At 41.8% G+C, this 26,287-nt stretch overlaps 1 protein-coding gene and 1 pseudogene across 4 annotated transcripts in view; one reads left to right on the forward strand and one right to left on the reverse strand.

Moving 5' to 3' along the window:
* Positions 1–26,287, forward strand: part of SETX (senataxin) — a 49,858-nt gene that overhangs the window by 5,063 nt on the left and 18,508 nt on the right. For 2 of the 4 annotated variants that reach the window (XM_011370029.2, XM_011370031.2), the window contains exons 5-17: positions 436–555; positions 2,650–2,821; positions 2,953–3,040; positions 3,548–7,750; positions 12,157–12,256; positions 16,122–16,295; positions 18,627–18,859; positions 19,780–19,947; positions 20,463–20,619; positions 23,427–23,528; positions 23,707–23,822; positions 25,069–25,185; positions 25,288–25,359. In XM_011370029.2, the coding sequence (XP_011368331.1) occupies positions 436–555; positions 2,650–2,821; positions 2,953–3,040; positions 3,548–7,750; positions 12,157–12,256; positions 16,122–16,295; positions 18,627–18,859; positions 19,780–19,947; positions 20,463–20,619; positions 23,427–23,528; positions 23,707–23,822; positions 25,069–25,185; positions 25,288–25,359 (5,822 nt within the window). Of the gene's footprint in view, positions 1–435; positions 556–2,649; positions 2,822–2,952; positions 3,041–3,547; positions 7,751–12,156; positions 12,257–16,121; positions 16,296–18,626; positions 18,860–19,779; positions 19,948–20,462; positions 20,620–23,426; positions 23,529–23,706; positions 23,823–24,791; positions 25,037–25,068; positions 25,186–25,287; positions 25,360–26,287 lie in introns of those variants that run through there. The other 2 variants (XM_011370030.2, XM_023536562.1) reach the window with 2 other exon arrangements.
* Positions 13,771–13,889, reverse strand: LOC111745604 (annotated as a pseudogene).

Raw genomic sequence — 26,287 nt, forward strand, 5'->3', positions numbered from 1 at the left:
AACAAAATATTAATAGAGCAGGTGACTTTAATAGGTTTGATCTATTTAAAACAAAGGTCTAATCCAACTCAGAAGAGGCCCACCTGCTTTACTGAGTCTAGGTCTTATAGTCATGTATCATATTTGGCAGTGATTGGCACTTGAAATATGATGATCTTAAAATTGAAGCCATGTTAGATTTAATGAAATATGAAATGTGTGGCAGTCATCTTAGATATTGTTTTCTAAGCACGTTTGTACTGCATTCCCTTTTTGTTCTCAAATCAGTCTGCTATCTCGTTATTTAGGAGCAGTTCTGTGTGAAAATGCCAGAGTTAAATGTGTGAGCAACTGGATACTGTTTCGCTTTATCTTTCTGCCATGTTACTTTTATCAGCTAAGCCAGAGAAGGCATTAGAATATAACTTAATTCAAGAAAACTGAATGATCTTACAGGTATCTGCATGTTGCTTACCATTCTTGAAGAGCAGGCCATGGATTCACTGTTGTTGGGCTCGGACAAAGAGAACGATTTTATGCAGTTGATACTTCACACCATGGAGAGGCAGTCAGACGGTAATGAACTCTGTCTGCTAAATGCTTTTGAATACTGTGATGATGATGCACTTTTAAAATCCCGGGGTCACTGCGAGAATTGGGGGTGTGGTGCGGAGAAAAGAAGAATGAACATTTTGTGGTTTAGGCCACAGATTCAGGATTCTAAGTTAGAAGGGACGTTTAGAGTGTAATTCATCACCCCACTTTCACAAAAGAAGAGACCAGAGCGCAGAGAAGTCAACTTGCTTTTTCACGTGAGAACGCCCCGTTCGTGGTAGAAGCAGACTAGAACCTGTAGGAGACACATTTCTAATGTATCCCCTGTCGTCCACTGTCTCCCTTTTTCCTGGTTCTTCATTTCATTTCTTTCTGGTTTCACTGTCCAGCCTGGTGACTGCTAGCTGAATATGGCTCTTTCAGTTTAATTAAAATAAAATTAAAAATGTGGTTCCACTTGTACTCCAAGAACTCAGTAGCTGGATGTGCCTGGGGGCTACCGTACCCAACAGTCCTCATGGGACGTTCTGTTGGACAGCACTGCTCAGAACGTCTACAAAATAAGGTCTAAAACTTGTCGTCGTGTTTACTATTAAACCCCAGCTTTCTTTGCTCGTGGTCATGTCAGATGATCAAGGAGGATTTGTGTTTACATAAGTGTTTCTAATCTTACTTCTTTATGAAAGAATGAATCAGTAAAGACCAAGCATGCCGGATCCGGTGAAAACATAATTTTTCCCATTTTGGCTTTTCTTTAGAAAACTTCAGTGTGGATATAAACTCATTTCTGGGAGATTCTAAAATATGTTCTTTTTTTTTGATCCTATATATTTTTTTGCTGGATTATTCCTGAGTAAAGTTATTACTAATTCATTTGCCAGCATTTACTACATAAATTGTTCATTTCTTTCCATGTGTCTTGCACAAAAAAATTTTGTTTTCATTAATCCACCTCCCCTAACCTTCAGAATGTGAGGCATCTCTTTAAGAGACCTTTCTTAATTGTCTTCACTTAATCGAGGACATCCTTTAATTTGAGAGCTCACTAGACTTAAGACGGTATGTCAGCTGTATTAGAGGATAAAAAAGTGCATGAGAAGGTGTACACGAATGACTTCTGGAAAGTATAGTCTGAGAGTCTAAGAGAGAAATAAAGCAGAGAGTTCTCACCCCAGAAGATGCTGGGAAGGAAGATTCTGTGGCTGGGGACCATTTGATACAGGAGGAAGCTTTCGGGCTGGACTTGGAAGACAGATAGGATTTTGATAGGTGGCGCTAATAGCGAGGCATTCCGGTTCTTATTTGGGAAAAAGCCAGCTAGCTGTTTTTGCTGTAGATTGGGAATGATTATGGAAGTGTGACAAATAACAGGAAAGAAACAGTCGAAGAGGGTCTTGTAATGCCTACCTGATGAGGCCTTTGAATTTTCTGGGAAGACATTGAGGAGCCATTGAAGGTCGTTAAGCAGGGCAGCGTCTTGCCGCTGCGTGTCTGATAAGAGAGGGAAAGGACTGGAGGTTAGAGCTCTTGAGTGATGGGAATTCCTGCCACTGGGTGAAAGCAGATACCAGCAAAGCCACGTTGCGATACGGGCGGATGGAGGCTCTGCGTCTCTGCTCACCCACTAGCTAAGGGATTCCGTCCTTTACGCCAGCCGGATGGCGCACTGCTCGGGGTCACGCTAAACCACTCTTTCTTGTAACATGGAATTTGTTTAGATCCGTAAGTACCAGTCTTTCTTTTGCCCATTTTTCCCTCTACTTCTCTTCTCTTATTTATTGGAGAGAGTATAAAGTTCTGGGAGAAGTTGAGCTGAGTAGGAAAGATTGTTTCAAGGGTGTTAAAGTGGTGAGAAAATTTAGTTTACCTAGACGCTCTCATTTGTTCTCTGTTTAAAAGTTTCTTACGGAGGTGTATAGTATTGAAAAATGTGTAAAAACATTTAAGAATTTGCCAGCTTTTTGAAACCTGTAGTTGGCAGCACTTTACGTTAAACTATTTGCTGCTTCGCTTTCGGTTTTGTTGCTCCCCAGATAAAGAATGCGTCATTCTCAACATATTTTAGCATCTCTTCTAATCGTTCTGTAATTTGGCAATAACTCCATTGTATTTCAGACGATAGTGGGGATCCTTTCTGGCCAGCGTTACACTGTTTCATGGTGATTCTGGATCGCCTTGGATCCAAGGTCTGGGGGCAGCTCATTGACCCTATCGAGGCATTTCAAACCATCATCAACAACCGGAGCTACAACCGAGAGATCCAGAGTATCCGGAACAGCTCTGTGAGGTTCGTGCCATCATACGGCAGGGTTTAAAAACAGCCTCCGGAAGGAAGGCTGTTGAAGCTTACTCAACGTTAGCGTTTCTTCTTTTTTTTCCTTTCATTTCCGTAATTTCTATTTATTCTTAATATTTAAGGACCAAGTTAGAACCGGAGTCGTGTATGGATGATATGGTGACTTGCAGCCAGATTGTATACAATTATAATCCTGAAAAGACCAAAAAGGTATAAAACATTTTGAGAATTCAGATGACATTGTATTGCCTTTATCTTTTAAGACGGTGTTTTACGTAATTAGTTGGATCGCTGCTTTTATGATGAGAAGCTGTTTTCAATCAACTGCTGCATAAAGGCTTTCTGTCTGAACCGATGCTGTGCGGGGGGAAAAGTGGACTTTACCTACAATTTTGCACACTTTCGGAAATTCATTTTTAAGCACAGTTAGGAAGGGTGGAAAGTTTATGGGATCGGGAAGATAAGCGACGTGACCAGAAATCAAAAACAGCAAATGGGAAGGAAGGTCAGAGTACATGGAGGTGTTGTAAATTTACCTTTTTGTGACACCTTAACCTAAAAATTGGACTATGCCTTCACTTTCTTGGGGCTATGTATGTGTGTGTGGAAACCAAAATAGGAACATCAAGCCATATGTTTTCTCGTTTACCACTTATGTGCTAAACCTGTCCTGAACGGTGCTTTTTTATCTGAATGTCAGTATTTCTTTCATTTTAGGATTCAGGCTGGAGATCAGCCATTTGCCCAGATTATTGCCCTAACATGTACGAAGAGATGGAAACATTAGCCAGCGTGCTTCAATCAGACATCGGTCAAGACATGCGTGTTCACAACAGCACATTCCTGTGGTTCATTCCGTTCGTTCAGTCCCTCATGGATCTGAAGGATCTGGGCGTGGCCTACATAGTAGAGGTTATCCATCATCTGCACTCGGAGGTCAAAGATGTCCTCAACCAGACAGTTGTCGTGTGTGACAAAGTCACTGAATTTTTTTTTCTAATTTTGGTGTCAGTGATCGAACTACATAGGAATAAAAAATGCTTGCATTTGCTGTGGGTGAGCTCCCAGCAGTGGGTGGAGGCTGTCGTGAAGTGTGCCAAGCTCCCGACCACTGCCTTTGCACGGAGCTCGGAGAAGTCATCCGGCAGCGGCTCCAAAGGAACACCGATGATATCATCTCTGTCTCTCCATTCAATGCCATCTAACTCCGTACAGCTCGCTTGCGTGCAGCTGATTAGAAGTCTCCTTAAAGAAGGTTACCAGCTTGGGCAGCAGACTCTTTGTAAGCGGTTCAGGGATAAGCTCAACTTATTCCTGCGAGGGAACTTATCTCTAGGCTGGCAGTTGACTAGTCAGGAAACCCAGGAGTTGCAAACTTGTTTAAAGCAAATCATTAGAAACATCAAATTCAAAGTACCACAATGTAGCGCTATTGTGGACCTGACTCCTCCATGTAAGATTCTTCCGGCATCTTGTGATAAAGAAGAAAATGAGCAAGTAGGGAAGAAGTGTAAAAACATGCTCTGTGTGGAAAGTTCCAGCCCAACGTTTTCTAAAGAACCAATGAAAGCTGACGCGTATCAACTGCAAGAGAGTATCTTGAGCAAAGCAAGTAGCGCTGTGGAAGAGGATAATGAGCCAAATTACATTAAAGATTTGAAACTAGAGGACCATCTCTCAGCTGAGTCATGCTTAAAGCAGAGTAGTAAAAACCTTTTCGCTGGAAGAGCTCAAGATCAAGTTAAAATGCGTACGGGGAAGCAAAAGTCTGTCAAAGACAATTCTTTATACACATCAAAGAACTGTACTGCAAGGAATGGTCCAGAAAGAGGATGTGGCAGAGGAATAATACTGTCAACACATTCGCCAACTGATTCTAGCGCTGATACTCAGGAGAAGATGTCCACATCAAATGGGGATTTCTCTTCGAAGGATGGTGTTCTTGGCAAAACTTCAAAAGCAAAATCTAAGGCCCAGAAAGATGAAATCTGTGCTAAGTTATCGTGTGTAATAAAGAAGCCACACAGGAAAAACACCTCGGTCAATAGTACTGTGAAGTTCGAAGGAAACCTGGCCGCATCTAACGTTGAGAATTTCTGTTCAAGGAAAGACGCCGGAGGTCAGAAAGGGGATAGCTTCATGCACAGTCTCTCTTCAGGCTCCGACGGTATCCTGGATAATAAAAATGGAGAACAAAAAGCTCATAACAGTTTATTGCTGAAAAAGAAACAGGTGAAGAGTGAAGAGTTAGATGTTTTTTCTTCTCATGAAAATGATTGTCAAATACAGGAATGTGATGTCGGCAATAAAGATTTGGTCCTATTTACAGAAACGACCAATACTTTCATGCATAAAACATCTCCCTTTAAAAGTCCCGGGGCTGTACTTGAATCAAGGGAGAAGAGAGTCAGCAAGAATACTGACTTTAGAGAACAGGCCCCTAGCATCAGCCCTAAGTCTGACACCTTAACAGATTCTCAGGTAGACAGAGACCTCCACAAATTATCTCGAATAGCTCAAGCCAGTGTCATTAAATTTCCATCAGATTCAAATCAAAGAAGCTCATCCCAGCTACAAAGAAAAGTGAAAGACAAAAGAAGTTTCACAGCCAACCAAAGTAATGTCGGGGACACCTGCCGTGGTCAAATTATTATTATTTCAGATTCCGATGATGATGATGAAGATGCTGATGAAAGAATTCTGGAGTTTGAGAAATTAAAACACGTTAAACAAGATAAAGTAAGCATTAAGAAAGAAGGCCCAGGGCCGCGTACATCAGAAGCTCATACGAACACAGAAAGGAAGCCGATCAAAGAAGAGAAGCCAGCTTCCCCGTTAGAGTTTGAGGAGTGCGACTCGCAGGTGTTCGAGTTTGAAAGCCAACATGAAGTGTTTTCAGTCTGGCAAGATCAGAAAACAGACGACAGTTCAGTTCCAGAGGACGGAAAGAGCTCCTGCTTGACTCACATTGTTGATATCACAAATGACTGGGGCTACGAGACAGATTATCCTGTTTCTGAAGAAGTTGCCGAAGTCACCAAGGACATCGAAAATGCGGAGCCACGGAGCAGTCGTGTTTCCGTTGAGAAATTTTGTGAAATTGAAGTAAGAAGATCTAAGAGAAAACAATTTGAAAAGCCTGTGGCCGAAGATCCTTTAAGGCCTTCGTCTTCTGCCAGAAATGAGGACCAGTCTGACATCCTCAACGAGAGAGAGCTGACTGAAAACGATCTTAAAATTGCAGACGTGCGGACGACGACCCCCGATGCGCGTGTCCAGCGGGCCACCGCGGCCGCCCTGAAGAAGTCCCCGCCCAAGCTGCGCGCCTACTCCAAACCCATCCGGAGGGTCCCCGTGTCCAAAGCCGCAAAGAAGACACATTCGGATGCCAGAAAGGGGCAGAGTAAAAGTTCAAATTACATAAGCTGTAGGACAACTCCTGCCATCGTGCCACCAAAAAAATTTCGCCAGTGTCCTGAACCCACCTCCACGGTTGAGAAGCTGGGTCTGAAAAAGGCTCCCCGCAGGGCGTTTGAGCTGTCTCAGCGGTCTTTGGAGTACATAGTTCAGCTGCGTGACCATGGCAAAACCGTTGGTGTCGTCGACACCCGAAAAAAGACTAAATTGATCTCTCCTCAGACTCTTCCTGTCAAAAATAAGAAACTGCTTGCAAATCAAGATCTTCAGTTGCAAAGGCAGGTGAGACCCAAATCACAGCAAAACAGACAAGGAGTTTTTGACTGTGAAAGCACAGATGCCGCGAGAGCGGGCCCAGATGCGGCACAGATTCCTGACGTGTTCGTAGCAGAATCAGCTAGGTCAGATTGTAGTAACAAAGCGGGAGCTGAGGTCATCGCCAGCAGTAATGGAAGACAGTCAGTGACATGCGTGTCTTCCGAACAAGAGCCCATGAAAGCGAAATTCATTTCCCAGGAGACCGAGGATCCTTGTCCCTTAAACCAGCGTGAGTGTGTCATGGCAAATGGAGGGATACTGACGCATGAAAGAGCTCTCTCTACTTCAGAGGACCCTGTAGGTGGAGGTGACCTAACGACACCTCATTTAGACGTGGCAACTTTGAACAAGGGAGAGCCCGCATCCAACAGTGACATGGAGGAAGATAATATATTTTTAACCCAGTGCGATCCTGAAGATATGGATTTATGTTCTCAGATGCAGCAGAACGATAATGACAAACTCATTGAAGTAGTTCATGGAAAAGATACAGTCCAGGTAGGAGAAGATTCACTCAGTCGGCCTCCCTTGGAGTCTTTGAGCAGCACAAAATGTAAGTACAGAGATTGTGCCGAAACTCTGAAAAACCAGGGCGAGTACTGCTCGAAACACTGCGAAGCCAAAGCAGCGGATGAAGACGTGTTTCGGAAGCCCGGCCTGCCCCTTTCCGCGGCTAAACCCCTGAGACCGTCCACGACGAAGATTTTTAGCTCGAGTAGTACCTCACGAATTGCTCATCTTTCCCGCTCTTTGGAAAAAGCCTCCGCGCTCCTCCCAGCTTTAAAAAATAAGTCAAACGGGGCACAGTCCGTTTTGAAAGCGCCACCGCCAGCCCCTCTGGCGCCTCCTCAGAAGCCAGTGGTTGAAGTGAAGAGTTTGTGCAACATTCTTAATTCTCCACCTTCGAATAATTCCAGCAGGCAAGGTTACAGACTTCCGTTCAGTGAAAGCAGACCTTTTTCTTCTTCTCCGGTAAACATGCTCTTGTCATCACAGTCCATCTCCGACGCCTTCGTGAAAGAGATCCTCAAATGGAAGTATGAAATGTTTTTGAACTTCGATCAGTGCGGGCCCCCAGCAAGTCTCTGTCAGTCCATCTCAAGACCTGTGCCTGTCAGGTTTCAAGATTGTGGAGATTATTTTGATGTGTTTTTCCCTTTGATGATATTGAATACTTTTGAAACAGTAAGTATGTGTTTTAGTTGCATGCCCGTCCAGACTTTGAAGCCCCGTCTCCCCCATGCCGCGCGGTAGAGCCCAATTACAGTAACGGGCCTCACTGGGCTTCAGACCCGGCTTTTAGACTTCATGGGGAACAGACATTCGTGCCACACCCTGCCCTAGGTGCTGGTGACACAGAGGAAACAAGTTCTTAACCACTGCCCTTCCGGAGCTTAGAGATGCCATTCAGGGTGTTAATGTACCTAGGCCGGGGTGACTTAGGAGGAAGTGGTTTTCACTGCGAAGGGAAGACTTCTCAGCAGGTGGTCTCCTGTCTGCAGGATTTTGTTTTTTTTGAACAGTAACATAGTACTTAAGTTTTCTTGAGGTGGCAAAGGGTCACTTATATTGAACAACACAAAGCAATAACTTCCGAATTTCTCGTAACAGGTCTTTCTTCCCAATGCTTTCTCCCCTCAGCCGCCTCCCCTCCCCGCACGCCCCCTTCTGCTTCTCTGTCCCTTACTACCCCCCGACTGGGACTGCCCGATTTGAAATACAGCATTCTAGTTTAAGTTTGGACCTCAGGGAGACAGCTGGTAATTCTGTAGCGTAAGCACCCAACAGGCATTTTGAAGGATGCTTTTGGTGTTCTCAAAGGAGGTGAGGGATTGGATGTAGATTATTACTCTTTCAAATTTTTTAAACCCGAAACCTGAGTATGCAGTAAGACCGTTAAAATCAGTAACAGCCAGGTGAACATTCGTAGTCCTGGTGCAGAAGCCGCGTAACATCAGCTTTTGCAGATAACAGGTGTCATCCTTGATGATGGCCGATTATGGTGGTCAACTGTAGTTTTAAGAACTTAACGACTAAACTATTACATTAAGATAAACCACTTGAGCCCAAAAGGTAATTTGTTAGTTTTTTTTTAATTGGAAAAATTAAAATGACTTATTCACACAGGTAGTCAGTCCCTTTTCTAAAATTGCCCCCATTTCTCAGATCCTCACGGGTACTTCTGAATTTGAGTTTTTGGGAAAGGATTGGAAGATGAGTGTAGAGAATTGTAGAAGCTGGCAGGAAAACGGAGCATGTTGGTGAGAATTGGGGTCATTTGGACTTGTGAGATGCTGTGACTGGGAAGTGACATTCTCAGTGTTTCATGCGGTACGGGAGATGCTTTGCAGCTGCAATGTGTAGTGACCTCAGGTGGCTGTCGTGAGGAGTGGACATGTGTGGCTAGAGAGACAGGAACAGGATTGATTTTCTAGCTACCGATTTCTAGTAATTTCTATAATTCCATTATAGTCTGAAAGCAGACATTGTAGGATTGCTCTCCTTTTAAATTTGTTAGAATGTTTTTCTGCCCCAGAATGTGATCTGTTTTGGGGACTGTTCCATGTGAGGTTTAGAAGAATGTGTAATCTGCTGTTAGATGAAGTCGTCTGATGGTGCTTTTGAGTTCAACAATGTTTGCACTGATTTTCTGGCTGCCGGATCTGTCCATTTCTAATAAGATAGTCTTAAAGTCTCCACCTAAAATATTAGATTAATGTATTTTTCTTGCAGGTCCATCAGTTTTTGCCTCACTTATCTTGGTGCTCTGTTGTTGGACACATACATGCGAAGGCTTATTATGTCTTGGAGCATTGAGCCATCATTACGGGATGCCCTTCATCCCTGATCACTTTCCTTGCCCTGAGGTCTGCTCTGTCAGAAATTAATATAGCTACCCCCACTTTCTTTATTTTTTTCCCCAATTGCTTCTGTTGTTACATGTTTGAAATGTAGACAATGAGAAATTTTTTAAAAATCCTATCTGGCCAGTTGCTAGCTATATTGCCTTGGGCATGTTATTTGAATTTTTTAATTTCTTCAACTGGAAATGGCATCTACTGGCAGGGTGTAATGGTGTTAAATGTATGTAAATTGCCTTGTGCAATACTACTACTGCTTTGTTTTGGTTAATATTAGCATGCTTTATCTTTACCCCTTTACTTTAATCTGAGTTTCTTTTTAGGCACCGTATAATTGGGTCTTGTTTTTTGATCCCTTCTGACAATCTTTTATTTGGAATATTTAAACCATTGACGTTTAAGGTGATTACTGATACAGGTGGATCGCTTTCTCCTGCATTTGTTACTACTTTCTATTTGTTGCACTTTTTCTTTTTTCCTGTCTTTGTTTTCCATACTTTTTCTGCCTTCGTGGTTTTCATTGAGCATCTTATATAATTCCATTTTCTCTCTTTCCTTAGCATATCAATTATTTTTTTAACTTTTTTTTTAGTAGTTTCCCTAGAGTTTGCAATATATATTTACAGCTAATCCAAGTCTGGTTTCATGGGTAATGTGAGTGCCTTACATAATAACAAAATATTCTTAATTTGTCCCTCCCGTCCCTTGTATCATTGCTGTCATTTATTTCGCTCGTGCATGAGCATAATAAACATGTACATAGACGTACATAATTGAATACACCGTTGCTATTTTGAATAAATTTCTGTCGGTTAGATCAGTTAAAAATAACAAGTTTTTATTTACTTTCACTTATTCTCCAGTGCTCTTAATTTGTTTATCTAAACCCAAGTTTCTGACCTATATAATTTTCTTTCTGAAGACCTTCTTTTAACATTTCTTGCAAGATAAATCTAATGGAGACAAATAACCTCAAGTTTTGTTTGAGAGAGAGATTTTTCACTTTCGAAGGATAATTTTGCAGAGTTCAGAATTCTAGGCTGGTGGTTGTTTTCTCTCAGCAGTTTAAATATTTCACTCTGCTCACTTCTTGTTTGCATGTTGCTTAGAAGTCAGATTTAACTCTTACCTTCTGTCCTCTGTAGGTAAGTTTTTTTTTGTTTTTGTTTTTCCTACTGGCTTCTTTCAAGATTTTTCATCTTTGATATTTTACGTTCCTGACATTCGAATATGATGTGCCTAGGTGTTTTGTGTGTTTTTTTTTTTTTTTGCGTTTATTCTACTTGGTGTTCTCTGAACTTCCTGGATCTATGATTTGGTGTCTGACATAATTAATTTGGGGAAACTCGGTCATTATTGCTTCCGTTCCTTCCTTCTGGTGTTCCCATTACCTGTGTGCTGCACCTTGTGCGGTTGTCCCCAGTTCTTGGATAGTCTGGTTTTTTTTCCTAGTTGTTTTTTTTTTTTTCCCCTCTCTGCTTTTTAGCTTTGGCAGTTTCTATTGCTATAGCCCCAAGCTCAGAGATTTCTTTCCTCGCCATGTCCAGTCTACTAATGAGCCCATCAAAGGCTTTCTTATTCTAGCTTTTCTTTTTGATCTCTAGCACCTTTGATTCTTTCTTAGAATTTATGTCTCTCTGCTTACATTATTCATCTATTCTTGCATGGTCTACTTTTTCAGTAAACGGTTAGCATATTACTTACAGTTTTTTAAATTACTGGTCTTATAAATCTAACATTCCTGCCATCACTGATTCTGGTTCTAGTGCTTGTTCAGTCTCTTCAGACTGTGATTTTTGCCCTTGAGTATGCCTTGTAATTTTCGCTAAAAGGTGGACTTGACATACTGGTTAAAAGGAACAGCAGTAAATAGACCTTTAGTGATGTAGTGCGTGTGTGTGTGGGCAGTGGGGGGACAAGTGTTCTGTAGTCCTCTGATGAGGTCTTGATGTTTTAATGAGCCTGTACCCCTGGACTGAGCTTTACACACGTTTGTCAGTTCCCCCACCTCCTTAGGTGGGACAGGATGGCCAGAATGGGCAGGAGTTGGTTGTTTCTTTTCCTCCAAGTATTAATATACTTGGCTCTGATAGAAACCCCAGCAGGTTAGGCTCTGGTGTTTCCCCGTAGAGCAAGCCTTGTCAAGGTCTGAATGCTGTGGTGTATTTCACAGTGGTGCCTTTCCCCGTCCCCCTGCTGGAAGCAAAGGGGTTTCTCTCCAGTATTCTCTGAGGACCTACCTGGTCGAGCTCCTAGAGGTAAAACTCACCAAAGTGTGGGGTCCCCTAATGACTGGGTCCCCTAGAATTTTTAACAGAGTTGTCCATACTGAGCGTCCAGCAACTTGTCAATTACAAGTTCAGATTTTCCTATCCTGACACACAGGTTTCTACTTGTGGGGCTGCGCTCGGCGAGTGGAGATTATTGTATCCACCTGTCTGTCTTCTGTCTCGGGGCAGTAGTTCGCCCTGTGGCCTCAGTTCTCTGGTTGACTCTAAGAAAAGTTGTTGATTATTCAGCTCATTCAGCTTTTACTTGTTAGGATGGAGCGGCGACTTCTAAGTTCCTTACACACCAAGCTGGAGACTGAAAGTCCCAAATTAATTTTTAATATTTCTGTCGCCTGGGATTCTAGGTTCTGAATTTGACTATTTTGGAAAATTTTGCTGTTTAGTATTGGCTTTCTGAATGTTTTTACTTTCTTAATTTGCTCTTTTTTGCTTTGCGTAGGTAGCACAGGAATGGATCAGCTCTCCAAATAAAGAAAAATTCTATCAGCTGCATTTACGAAAATTTCCTGCAGATTATAAAAAGTACTGGGAGCTCGTGGGTAAGTTCGTTCTTGCGTGACTCGGAATATATATACTAATTGGAGATTTCTCTTCGCAGAAACAGTATCATTGTTTGACTTTTCTGGGTCGTAGGTGTCCTACGCTGAATTTGTGACCTCTTAACAAAGAATGTTTTAAAGTCTTAATTAATGAGGATAATTACTGGGACAGTTATGAATATAAAGTGTATGGTTTTAACCATTCTGTAATTAGAATACCACAGGCCAGAGTGTCCATGGAAACTAGGCATGGGCGAGAGGGTGGGGGAAGGGTGCTTGGCCATGGAGCGGTGGGCGGGGCGGGGGGGAGGCAATGTTTTAATAATAGTGTTTATCGATTCTGAGTAAGTCTTCCTGCCATCTCTCTTCTCATTTCATTGTTTATAGTTTTTTACTGTCATAAACATTCGGAATAAATTACACATTCAGTTGTAAATACAACTACACATTCAGAACTCTTTAAAATAAGATGCATAAGCTCACCCCCGCTACGCACACCCGATACATATGTGTGTTTATTTTGGGGAAAGGTGCTATGTGTTCATTGTAGAACATTCAGATAATATTAGCAGTAAAATAACCATCACCCACAATTCCCATTATTTAGAGATAACCCTATGAATATACTAGTGTATACTTTACTGCCAGACTTTGCACTAACCCGTGTGAAGTGTGTGTGTGTAGAGGGGGGAGATTCTACCTATTTTGTGTCTGTTCATTTAATCAGCAGATATTTATTGGCTTCATATATGCTATCTGGTAGTATACAATTCTCGATGCTGGGTATGTAGCTGTGAAGAAAATGAAATTCTTGCCATCATGAAGTTTAAATTTGACTTATTTTTATGTAGAATATTATAGATGTCTTTTCAGAGTTATTAAATAATAACAGTATGTTTAATATTTTTGAGTCATTTCTTTGCAACTATATACCATGATTGCATTAACCATGTCCAGTTAGACGTCTACACTGTTTATCATTTTTTACTATTATAAACACTGAATAAATCTTTTTGCCAGATCAAACAGTATGCGTATTTTGAGACTTTTGATTCACATTGCCTCTGCCTACCAAAAGGAATATTATTTTCACTAATACAGGATGTGAGAATGTACATCTCTCTCATTTGCTATTCCCCCCCCCCCCGTTTTAATATATGAAAATGTATCTTATTTGAGGTGGTTTTTGTCCCCAGATTTTTGCTGGTCATTTGTATTATTGGGGGTGGGGAGCAGGGATAATTGTTCAGGCCCTCTGTCTTTTTTTTCTATTAGGTTTTTTTCTTAATTTGTATTCGTTGTAAATATTTTTTTTTCAGTTTCATTATTTGCTGTTCAATGTCACATGCAGTTTTTGGGACATAGACAATTTTATCTTCACATATTCAGAACTATTTATGTTTCTGTCTTTGGTCTTAGAAGTCAGGTAAATACTTTTATATATTCTCTTGTACTGGCTTTATATTTCTTTTTAATGTTTAAATCACTAATTTGGCATTTATCTTTTTTTTTAATGCCTACAGCACTTGGTATTCCTAGGTGGTCTCCCATCCAAGTACTAACCAAGCTCGACCCTTATTAGCTTCCAAGATCAGAGGTGATCGGGCACGTTCAGGGCGGCATGGCCATAGACTGGCATTTATCTTGATTGCATGATAGAATCACATAGTGTTTCCTCTTGCATCTGGCTTCTGTCATTTAACATGTCTGTACAGTTCATCAGTTTTGTGTGCATGTTATTTTTTTCCTTGCTATGGCGTTATGTCATTCTGTGACTGTGTCGTGATTTTATTGCTGATAGACATTTTTTCAGCAGTTTTGACTTGTGTGTTGGGTCCCCAAGACCATCCCTGGGTTCAGTAATTTGCCGGGAGGACCCGCTATGTTAACTCTCTTACACATGGCATTTATGAATCATGCTATTGTGGTCAGTCACGTGTCTCTTAGTGTTTTTGTCAGAGTCTGTAACCAGAAGCAGATTGCTGACTCTCACAGCATGCCTAAGTTCAACTCAGGTAGATAACACCAAGCCCGTTTTATGCAATTACACCCCACCAGCCGAGTATGAGTTCCGTGTCTTCAACACCTTTATATCGATTGTTGTGTTAATTTTAGCCATTATGTTGTATGTGTACTGATGGCCTTTTGTGGTTTTATTTTATAATAGCCTTTGTAATAATCAGTGAGGTTGAGCACCTTTTCATATATTTAGTACGGGCTTCAATTATCTCTTTCGAGAAGTGCGTATTCAAGGCTCTTGTTCATTTTCTGTTAGTTGTCTTTTTCTTACTGATTTGTAGGAGTTCTTTATGTGATCTGGATACAAGCCATTCTCTCCCTGTGGCTTGCATTTTGAATCTCTTAGTGATGTCCTAAAATCTGTGTATTATTCTTAAGAATTTCTTATTTTTACATGACAAATGCGCCCCCTTACACATACACACTTCCCGTGGTTAGTGATCTGTACCTCATTTAAGAAACCTTTTCCTGCCACAGGGCATAAATGTATTATCTTAACATCTAGAAGAGGTATCAGCAAACTGGTTTGCAGATCTACCCCATATCCTGTTTTTGTACTGCCTTAAAATAAGGTTTTTACATTTTAAAGGGCTTTGAAAAAAAAAGATGGTTCTGAATGTGCCAGGGCCTTTTCTAGAGGATATATCGTTTCATCAGCCTGGAATTGATTTTTGTGCATGAGTGAGAAGTGTATGGGTCATGTTTAATTTTTATTTCCCAAATGGAGGTGGAATTACCCCAGTCCTGTTTATTGAAAGACCATCATTTCTCCGTGCTCTTCCTCGCCATAAACACCGTGCCCATTCAGGGCATGGGGCTTTCTCTGGACTCGGTTCTTTATTGGATCACTTGCCTGCCCTTGCGTTGTATCGCGTTGCCTCGTTATCTAGTGTAGCTTTATGATAAGTTTAAATATCCAGTGAACACCAGGGCCCCCACCTTTGGTTTGCCTTAAGAACACCTTGGTTATTAGTGTCCTTTTGCGTTCCCATATAAATTTTAAAGAAAAAAAAATGAAAACTTCTTGAAAATTGACATCTTTCTAATATTGATTTTCTAATGCGTGAGGTAAGTATCTTGGGTTATTATTTAGGTTTACTTTCAGTAATGTTTTATAGTTTTCTGTTTTTACAGATTATCTTTGGTTTGATTTTTTTTTGTCCTGCAATATGCAGTTTCATTTCCGTGAATATCTGTAAATGGTTCAAACTTAAAACTTCATAAAAAACATTTTATTGCTAAAATATTAACGATTCATTAATATCAGATAACTTAGTCATTGTTCAAATTTCCAGTTTCTTCATAAATATTTTTTCTGCCTGTTTGAATTGAGATCAAAATTAGGTTCACTCATTTACATTGGTTGATTTGTCCTTTTTAACTATAATTCTCTCGTTAGTTTTTTTTCCCCCTTATGATTTATTCTTGGAAGGAATTGGGTGGTTGACCCTGTAGTTACTCACTGTGGGTTTTGCTAACCGCGTCCCCTGGTGGTGGTTAGTGTGTTCTTCTGTCCTCTGCATTTCCTGTAAATTGATAATTGGATCTAGAAGTTTGATCAGATTCAAGTTGGAGTTACTATTTTTGGTAAAGCTCTTTCAAAGGTGGTGGTATTTTCCTTTATCGGGTTGTGCACGATGCCTAATTTCTCTTTTTATAATATTTACCACCATTGATGCTTAATAAGCTGTTAATTTATTAAAGGATATGAAATAGTGGTTTTATCTGATTATTTCTTCATTAATTAGCTGTATATGTGCTTGCACTTGGTACAAGTTTTAGTCTCCTTTAATCTTATTTAAAATAATTCTGTTAGAGTAAATGCTGACATCTCATTGTTTTCTAGTTTATCTTGATGAAGGCGAACTAGCTAAACAGCTCCACCCAAAGGAGAACGATTTGGTGTTTTTGGTCCCTGGAACACTGAACGGAGAGGAGCACGGCCTGGAGCACAGCCTCCTGCAGGAGCCGCACGAGCCTTACTGTGGTTATGTGCAGAAGTTTCGCCGCACTTCAGTCAGTAAGTAAATTTGGAGACGTTGACGAGAAGTCTGTCAGATAAAAGCTCATCTTCAGCGTCCCTCTGACTGGCCTTCACCAGCCACACAGGTGCTGTAGAGTTGACTCTCGAACAGCACAGGTTTGAGCTGCGTGGGGCTGCATACACGTGGGTTTTTTCAATAAATACTGTAAATATATTTTCCTTATGCTATCTTTAATAACATTTTCTCTTTTCTAGATTAATTTATTGTAAGAATATAGCATCTAATACATATAACAAAAGTGCGTGTTAATTGACTGTTTATGTTATTAGTAAGACTGCTGGTCCACGGTAGGCTACGAGTAGTTAAGTTTTCGGGAATCAGCAGTTAGATGCAGATTTTCGACTGTGCAGTTGTTCAGGGGTCAGCCGTACTTTTGTCAGACATGAATTTGCTAAGTTGATTACTTGCCATTCAGAGTCCCTTTTTAAAATTTTTCTAGACTCACCCAGAAAGGCCCAATATTTATTGCTCTAGACTTACAGTTTTAAAGCTTTCTGTTGTGACGTCCTCTGCTCCAGTATATTCCTTCGTCTGTTATTGGTGTGTATTGTAAAGCAGACAGTCTATAAGCCATCCGTTTGTTAGGTCTCAAATCACATTCCAACCTTAGCTTTGTGGCCCGATACTAATGTGAAGACTAAACATGGAATTCATTTCGAGGCCACTTGAAGGCGTCATCGTTTCCATCGTTCCCACCTATCGTGTCTTAGGGATTTCTCCCTCTAGGGTAGCATAACGAAAATGATGTTAGCCTGAATTTAACGAGCACCTGCGATGTGCCAGACAGTGTGCCTATCCTTCCTGTGCACATTTGTCATCCGCCCCAGAGCCCTACAAAGCAGCAAGAATTACTTGTTCCCTTCTCATCAGGAAGCCAGGGCTCAGGGATGTTCAGAGCACCGTGCCCAGGGCTGTCCCCATATTAAGGGGTAGGTCCTCTCGTTTGACAGCGAAGTCCGCCTCCTTTATCATATGCCAAGCCGTTTTTCTGACGTTGCCACTTTCTTAGTCTCAGTTTTGTGACAAGAGCAAGATGTCATTATTTCTTTGGTCTTTTGCATCATATTTTAAAAAGATAGTAACAAAGCTCCTTAGAGTTCATCCATCATTCTGCATTATAACTGGTGTGTCTCACTTGTTTTAAGTGTGATCAGAGCTCACTTCTTTGTGTAGAATGCACTTAGAAGAATAGTAACAAGGATATATAGTTTAATGTGTGCTTTGGACTCTTGCAAATGAAATCATTTGCAAAATTTATATTTCTAAGGTAGTCTTCTTCCCTGAGCTCCTCACGCATCTCACTGTTGACAGCTCCACTTGGAAATCTGTCAGACATTTCAAACGCGACCCATAAAGAAACACTTGGCTTTCCTGCTGACATCTGCTCTCCCTTCACTTTCCCCGTCTCAGTAAGTGGGGCCTCCATTCTTCTAGTTGTTCAGGCCAAAAATCTCAGAGTCATCGCGGTCCTTTCTTTCTCTCACACCCTACATCTAATTCATCAGTAGATCCTATCGACCCTTCCTTTGCGATCTGTCCAAAATGCCGGCCCCACCTCTACTGCGTCTGGGCCCGTGCCGCTGTCAGCTCATACCTGGATTACTGCCGTAGCCACCTGAGTGGTCCTTTTGCTTCTGTGCTTTCCCATTGCCGTTTATCTTTCATTCTGCGATGAAAGTGATTCTTTTATTGTGTAAATGAGAGCATGTCACATCCCCGCACAGAGCTGTCCTGCGGCTTTCCGCCTGACTCAGAACAGTGTTCCGAGTCATCACTGTGGTTTGCAGAGCCCTTTCAAACATAACCCCGTTTCACTCTCTGAATCTTCTGGCACACTTCTCCCAACTTTTTCATCTAGCCATACGAGCTGCCTCCGTGTTGCTAAAACACTCCAGTCTCATCTCCGCCTCGTGGTCTTTGCACGTGCCGATTCTCCGCCTGTAACTCTTTCTCCAGATAAGGGCAGGCTGTCCCACTTCTTTCAAGTCTGCTCTAGTATTGTCCGGTCAGGAAGACCTTCCCTAACTCTCCCGTCTGCAGCAAGAGCCCCCCACACCCCACACCTACCTCTCTTCATAGCACTTACTCTCCACCATGTGACATGGGCGTTTGGGCGTCTGCCTCCCTCTTCCGAAAAATAAGCCTCTTCGGGACAAGAACATTGCCTGGGTCTTAAGAGGCATTCAGTAAATATTAATCAAATTATTTAAATAATATACTGTACAAAAACATAAATTATAAAACACCTAATTCCGAACAACCTTTTTAACTGGACCGAAACCGCTTTTTCTCTTTCCCCGTAACAGTGCGTAATGGGAAAGCTGAGTGTTGCCTTTCCATCCAGACTCAAGATAACGTGGCGGTCAACTTAAGTGAATTTGTGAAATGCACTGTAATCAGTTCTCTGGTAACTACACAAAGGAAGTTGAAAGCCATGTCTTTGTTGAGTGGTCGGAACCAGCTGGCTAGAGCTATTCTGAATCCAAACCCCATGGACTTCTGTACAAAAGATTTACTGACGACAACATCTGAGAGAATTGTGAGTGATGATTACCTAACAGGGAAAGTAAGACCATCTCGCGTCGGGATGTTAAAGCACCATGTTATTTATGTGTATCTGCTACAGATTCCCATCTGTCTGTAACAACATCTGTGTGTGTGCACTGGGATGCTGTGTAGCGCTTAGTTTTCTTTAATGTTGCAGAGTGGGTATTAGATTGGTCAGCTTTCCTCAGGAGGAAGGGATAGTATGGAACTGAGTATGCCTGAAGAGCAGCGGGCAGTGTTAGGTGAGCTTCCTACTGAAATGTTCATTAGGCAGTTAAAACTCAGAAGTGGGAGAATTTGGTGGTATTGTCGCAAATACGAAGATGAAGTTGTCATGTTGTGTGAACACACGTCTCCCTGTGGGAGTTGCATATAAGTACCAGGAAATTAATACAGAGAAAGGCAAAAGGAAAGAATGTTTTTGAACCCCGGCTGGGTGCTAGGGCTTTGTGTATGTTATCTCAATCAATTCTTGCCCTTTAAGGAATCCCAGATTTAATGGATGATAAAGGCTGAGGCTGATAGAGGTTAAGGAGTTTGAGAGACCCAGCTTGTGATTGAAACTGAGGTTTAGACTCAGATCTGACCCAAAATTAATGCTCTTTCCACTGTATCACTCGTGTTAGGAAAGAGTCTTTTTTTTTTTTTTTTTTTAACTAAGGTGAGAGTTGACTAGAATGGGAAGAACCGAAGAATAAATAGAAGGAAAGTATAGAACAGTTCATTGTCATCCTTTTTATAAGAATCACAAGTGAAAATACGGTTGTAGTGTTTGTAGATGGGCTGAAGCGACTGCCCGTGAGTAGCTTGCTTTCCAGGAGTGTGCGTGGTTTTTAGATTAAAGGCCACTGTGGGGTCTTGCCTGGTCATAACAGGAAGAATAGCCCATTCTCCACTATGTCTTTTATATAGACCCTCTACTTAAAAGATTTCAATGAAGACCAAAAGAAAGCCATAGAAACTGCATATGCCATGGTGAAACACTCCCCATCTGTCGCCAAGATCTGTCTGATTCACGGACCACCTGGAACAGGAAAATCCAAAACCATTGTCGGCCTGCTGTACCGCCTGCTGACGGAGGTAGAGTGTGTGAGGGCGTCGGCTGCTCACTGAGGGCCTCGTTTACGTGGATTAACTGACACGTAAATAAGGACTGAGGTGCCTTTCCCTTCACCTCTGTGCCTCTCTGTGATGCCATGCAGAACTTGATCAGAGAAGCGGGTTGCAGAGCGAGAGAAGGGTACGAGAGGTCAGACGAGCAGGAAGTTAGCCCTGGGGCCCGGAGAGGTGGTCCTCCGGCTGTGTTACAGGCCACATCTAGGGCCAGGGCCCGTCCGGAATGACTTCTTGGGCTCATTATGGCTGAATTGAGTGCTGAGTGAAATCAGTGGGTAGCGAGGCGAGGCTCAAGTTGTGATGAGATTTTGTGCCAGAACCATTTTAGTATGAAGGTAAGACATAGACACTTAATTATTTTTAGCTTTTCATAAGAGGAACTTTCAAACACGACATGGAAGTAGAGGAAGGCTATAACACTTCACAGCAGAGCTCATCGGTATTTTTTATTTGTTCGGGGCGTGTGTCTTCGATTGCAGAACCAGAGGAGGGGGCATCCCGATGAAAACTCCAACGCCAAGATCAAGCAGAACCGCGTCCTGGTGTGTGCGCCTTCCAACGCGGCCGTTGATGAGCTCATGAAGAAAATCATCCTCGAATTCAAAGAGAAATGTAAAGACAAGAAGAATCCTTTGGGTATGATACTTACATGGGCTTTTAATTTATTTTTGTTTTGTTTTCAGTGTTCAGCGTGGGCAGCTTCAAACAGCAGAGAGCAGGGCCAGTTGTGATAACTTCTGCATGGGCCGTGGTCGTGTGTATCTAGAGGTGGTTTTAGCAGATGTTACCGAGTTTGGTCTGTCAGGCCTCCTGCTGGGGACCGAGGTTTCAACAGCGGAACCTTCTAAAGACGGTTGGATGCGGAAGCGAAGGTTTCAGTGGGCAGTTAGAGCGCAGAGCCGTACGATCTGCAGTAGGAGTGAGATGTGGGTGCCGTCAGACCCCTTAGCGCAGCCTTGATTCGGCCCTGTGGGGGTGAGGGAAGGCATTTAGAGGAACGACGCCTAAGATGAAACCCGAAGAGTGATCAGGAGGTAGCCATGGGAGGGTGAAGGCGGGAGAGGACTCCAGCAGAAGGGGCCAGAGGCAGGTTCAGTACAGCTAGACTGTAACGAGCTCCACTGAGGCAAGGTGTTTGATTTCTTCGCGGTAGGGTCTCAGGGCCTAGCACGGCGCCTGCTCTCAGCTGGGGCTTGGTGACTGTGCCATGTCACCCTGTACACCACTGAGGGAGATGTTTGTGTCTGGGTTCGGTATACACTTTTTATCAGGTTAAAGAAGTTCCCTCTTCATTAGAGTTTGTATCATGAATGGTTGTCGAATTTTCTTGCATGCATTTTTGGTGTTTTTACATTCATTGAATTGATACTGAAGCTTTTCTTTAATCTGTTAATATGGTAAGTTACAGTGTTTTTCTAATGTTAAAATATCTTCGATTCCTAGAATAAAGCCAATTTGGTGATGTATTACTATTTTTTAACACATTGCTGGATTGTTAATGTTTTATTTAGGATTTTTTAAATTACTATTTATAAACGAGGCTAGTCTGTCATTTTTCTTTGTCGTATTTTTGTCTAGTTTTAGTATTGAAGCTAACAAATTTTAAAAACGGAGTTGGGGGAAAATTTTCTGTTTATCCTTTGGAATGTTTTGTATAAGACACATTATTTCTTCCTTAAAGGTTAATTTGGTTGGTTGGTTAGTTTTTTGTCTATTTTTGACAGACAGGTAAGTTTTTATCTACTGTATAAATGTCTTTAATCGTTATGAGTCTATTGAGATATTCTAGATTTGAGTGAGTTTTGCTAATTCACTTTTCAAGAAAAACTTCACTTACATTTTCAGATATGTTGGCATAAAGTTGTTCATTGTATTCTCATTTTTAAAATCTCAGCTGTCTTTCTGAGGGTCACCTTGGTCATTCCCTGTATTATACATTCAGCGTCTAAATTCACATGTGGCCCAGGCCCGCGATTGGTGAGTCTCAGGGGAAAATGCTTCCCGAGCTAAGCCCAGGCCAAGATGGAGCCACTTCTGCTCCTTTCTGCCACCCATTTCAGGCCCTTTTGCTTTCTGGTGGGCTTTAAAGCCCAGGCCCCCATCATGAAATGTCTTTATCTTGATTGCAGTGGTACTTTTGCCATTGTAGACATTTATCTCGATTGCAATGGTACTTTTGCCATTATAGACAATGGTACTTTTGCCAGCTGTAGAACTAAAGATTTTAAATTCTCTGCATTTCATTGAATGTAAATTTAAAAAACACCTCAGCACTGAGATAGTGACCAGCCCTGACCCCTCACCCTGTCCCTCGGGGAAGCCACAGCCTCTCAGGGCTTTAAACTCTGGTTTTCAGCTTTCTCTTCGTTGTTGGCACCTGGGAATTTCTCTTACGTTCTTATGAATTCACCCTGTAATTTAAAGGATGTCAGTTATAATTTTTGGAGTGTTTCTCGGTGTTTATAGTGGGCAAGGTTCCATGTAGTCTCATCTACCTTTTTGGTGGAAAGATAAGTAATGTAACAGTTTTGAAACCTCCAAGTAAATGTTGACCAGAGCAGGTGGCTTCAAATTTCAAAGAAATTTGAGCTAAACTAGGAACAAAAATATGTTGTAGACAACTGTGTAAGTCATTCACTCCTTCATCCAACATGTGTTTATGGTACTTATGTACCACCACTGTTCTAGGCAATGACCAAAAATCCCTGTTCTTAATGGGTCTTAGATTCAGTAGAAGGAAATAGTGAACAGATAAGTATGTGATGTGTCAGATGGGATGAGTGTTGATAAACTCTGCGTGATTGCTGTAATTAGCCCAATAATGCAGTGGGGGATTTTTAGATAATGTAACATCTAGAATGTGGTAACCTAAAATAAAAACGTGGTTAATAAACAATCCAGTTAAATGATGCTTACAGTTTTTGGAATGATCTTCAGAATTTCTAGAGTAGCAATGTGATATAGAGCAGATATTCAAAAACTTTGTTCTTAGTATTCTGCAGAAAAGGATTAATGGTCAGATAAGATTCTGTTTTAGAAATTCACATATGTATTAATATATGCAAGCCTTTATAAATCCTTAAAATATCCTGGGGTTAAGAAATCTTATTTTAATTCGCTATTTCCCAAATAGACTTTACCATGGGGTGTTGTACAAAACATAATTTGAGGAACCGGTTAATAGAATGTCCACTCTGCCACGTGCTGTTTAGACAGCACCCCCTGGCTTCTGTCAGGTGGGGTTGGTAAGAGCTCGCGTCGCAGGGGTGTTAGGAAGAGTCTCTAAGGCAGTGTGTCTGACGCGGCCGGCAGTTCCAGGTCTCCTGCCGACCAGAACATGCTGGGCCCCTCTCTGCTGTTCACGTGTTTGCTGAGGAGGAGGAATTGTGCAGAGACGTTGCAGTGTCCTTGATCTCTAAGCGTGAATCTTTTTTTATCAACAGGAAACTGTGGAGATATAAACTTAGTACGTCTGGGTCCAGAAAAGTCCATTAATAATGAAGTCCTGAAATTCAGCTTGGACAGCCAGGTTAACCACAGAATGAGTGAGTACTGACAGAGGTGCCTTCCTCACGTTAGTTCCATTTGCTTTTTTTTGGGTGGTAGAAAATGGCTTGACACTAGAGGCAGTCTAGCTTCGCAAACTGGTTTTTCTTCTTGTTACGTGTGCGTGTGTGTTAGGATTGTATATAATTCTTCAGCTTTTTTTTTTTTTTTTTTTAGAAAAAGACTTACCATCTTATGTCCAGGAGATGCACAAAAGAAAGGAATATCTGGATCATCAACTCGATGACCTTTCCCGCCAGCGTGCTTTATGCCGAGGTGGGAGGGAAATACAGGTATCTAAATATTTCTCGATTTATGTTTTTTATAAATCCTAGGTACACAAACTAATCGATGAGTATATGATGCCATTTTTCCATTGTGGAATAGCATAATTTGTGTATAAAAATGTATACAGAAGCCATATGCCTTACATCAGGGGCTAACAAACTTTTCGAAAAGGACGAGACTCCGCAGGTCTCCATTTCAAGTACTCAGCTCTGCCGCTGCGGCGCAGAAGCAGCAGTAGACACATGTAAGTGGGGTGCGGCTGTGCCAGCGAAGCTGTTGGTGAAAGCGGACGGGGAGATGACGTTGGCCCGCAGACTGTAGTTGGCTGCTGCCTGCCTTATGGTAAAGCTATGCTGAACGCATCCAGTGTCTTGATTACATGTTAAACCCAGTTCAAGTGAAGTTAGAGAGAATTCACTGGCTCACACCCCTGGGGAGTCTAGGAATGGACTAACTTCAGGAAGGCTAGACCCAGAGCCTCAAACGATGTCTTTCTCCACCCTTGATTTGTTTTTCTGTGTGTCAGCCATTTCTTCTCCGGGAGAAGACGAGTTCCAGAATCTCTAGGCTCCACCATCCCAGCTTAGAAAACCCACAAATGGAGAAGGTCTTTCCCATTGTTCAAGCATCAGTGCCAAGGAAAGACTCTGATTAGTCCCTGTGTTTAAGGGGATCGATGCCACGCTCGACCAGGCCTGTTACATGCCTGTAACTGGCCAGAGGAATGGTTGGGGTGTGACTGGCAACCTCATTTGAACCACCTAGAAATTGGTGAAGAGTTGGAATGCTCAGCAAACAAATAGCATATGTTATATACACTGGGCATAACAATCTTACATAGTGCTAAGAATTTATCAAATTGACACTAAGTGGAGCACAGGGTGCTAGATGCCACGTGGGGTACTGGGTGGTGAGCCGCTTTCAACAACGGACCCCACAAGAGACATTAAAATGGAGAAATGGATTACTCACAGGTCCTGGAGGAAGTCCGTGGCACGCCTCAAGGGGCCACACGGGGAGGTCAGTGCAGGCAGAGAGAGGCAGGACCTGGAGTGCATGCCGTTATTAGAGTCTGTGGGGTTCCCGGGCTAGTGCCGGATTGGTCAACTGAAACCAGAAGGCATCATGTGAGGGGCACGTGAGTGGAAGGCACTAGGAGGCAGGGCAGACTGCTGATCACAAGAGCTCTGTGGGCTGCTGCCTGGAGCGTGCGCATGGGTGAAAGCACTAGTAAGTTTGAGGTCTCTGCAGGCCGCGTGGCCAAAGTGGCTACAGACGCAGCAGCACCAGGGAGTAGCTGAGCTAAACTCTGGACACAGCGATGCAGGAAGAGTGGGGACTTCACTGCGAAGAACATGGTTTTCATTGGTAAAATAGAGACTCACCCTTCTGAACTGCGAAGCAGTCCATTGGGAAAGCATTTTAAAATGCTTAGTTGAATTTTAATGATCGCATTCTAATTTTTTCCAGAGACAAGAACTAGACGAAAAAATTGCCAGAGTTTCAAAAGAGAGGCAGGAACTTGCTTCTAAAATTAAAGAGGTAAGTCGTAAACCTATAGCATTGTTCTGTTTTTTTTTTTTTTCTTTTGTTAATTTAATTATGATATAGTTCAGACAACCCTGTGGGCTTTTATCAGTTACATTAAAATTTTTTTTATTATGAAAAATTTCAAACAAATACAAAAGTGGAGAAAGTAGTGTAATTACGTGTACCTTTACATTTTTTTTTTTAATCACCACCTGAGATTTCTAAGATAAAATACCTTTTCCTTTTCTATGTTTGAGTAAGTATTAACCTTTTTTAGGTACTCTCCCCTCCAAAAACTGCAAAATCAGCTATAATTGTTATCAGTTAAACAGTAAATAAAAATAGGTTTGTGGCTGTTTTCCCTATTAAAAAGAAAGTCACCTGCGTTGGAATTCAAGTAGCGTGACAGTGGCAACTCTGTGTTGGATTTCTTTAAATAATACGGTATTTCAGTTGGGGGTCAGAGAGAGATGGTAATATCAAGTAGTAATCATTAGTATTTTTGGTGAGACCTTTCTTTTGAATGTATTATCAGCTTTCTCCATGTGGCTAAATAAAAATAGTTGACTTTGATGCGTATTTCCATTAGCAGTTTGTTTATTTAAATTAAAAATTATATGGAAAGGTTTTCATTAAAATTTTAAACAGAGCCCAAAATTAATGTTCCCAAATTTAACATTGACAGGTCTTGTGGGTTTTGCTGCCTGTCAGGTTCTGTGGGTCATTGAATCTGTCGCACTTGGCAGCTTTACTCTCGGGTGGTTGAAAGGAGACGTATGTGACAGTACTTCAGACACGTGAGCACTGGAGGGCCACGGTTACTGCCCACTTCCTGAAGCTCGCATACCTCCCTGGTTGAATATACCACATGCAGAGATGAATCACTGCTGCTTTGCAGGATCAGAAACAAGCTGCCCGGCTCTCTGGAAAGAATACACTA

This window comes from Pteropus vampyrus, unplaced genomic scaffold (genome assembly GCF_000151845.1).
Source record: "Pteropus vampyrus isolate Shadow unplaced genomic scaffold, Pvam_2.0 Scaffold158, whole genome shotgun sequence".
Lineage (NCBI taxonomy): Eukaryota > Metazoa > Chordata > Mammalia > Chiroptera > Pteropodidae > Pteropus > Pteropus vampyrus.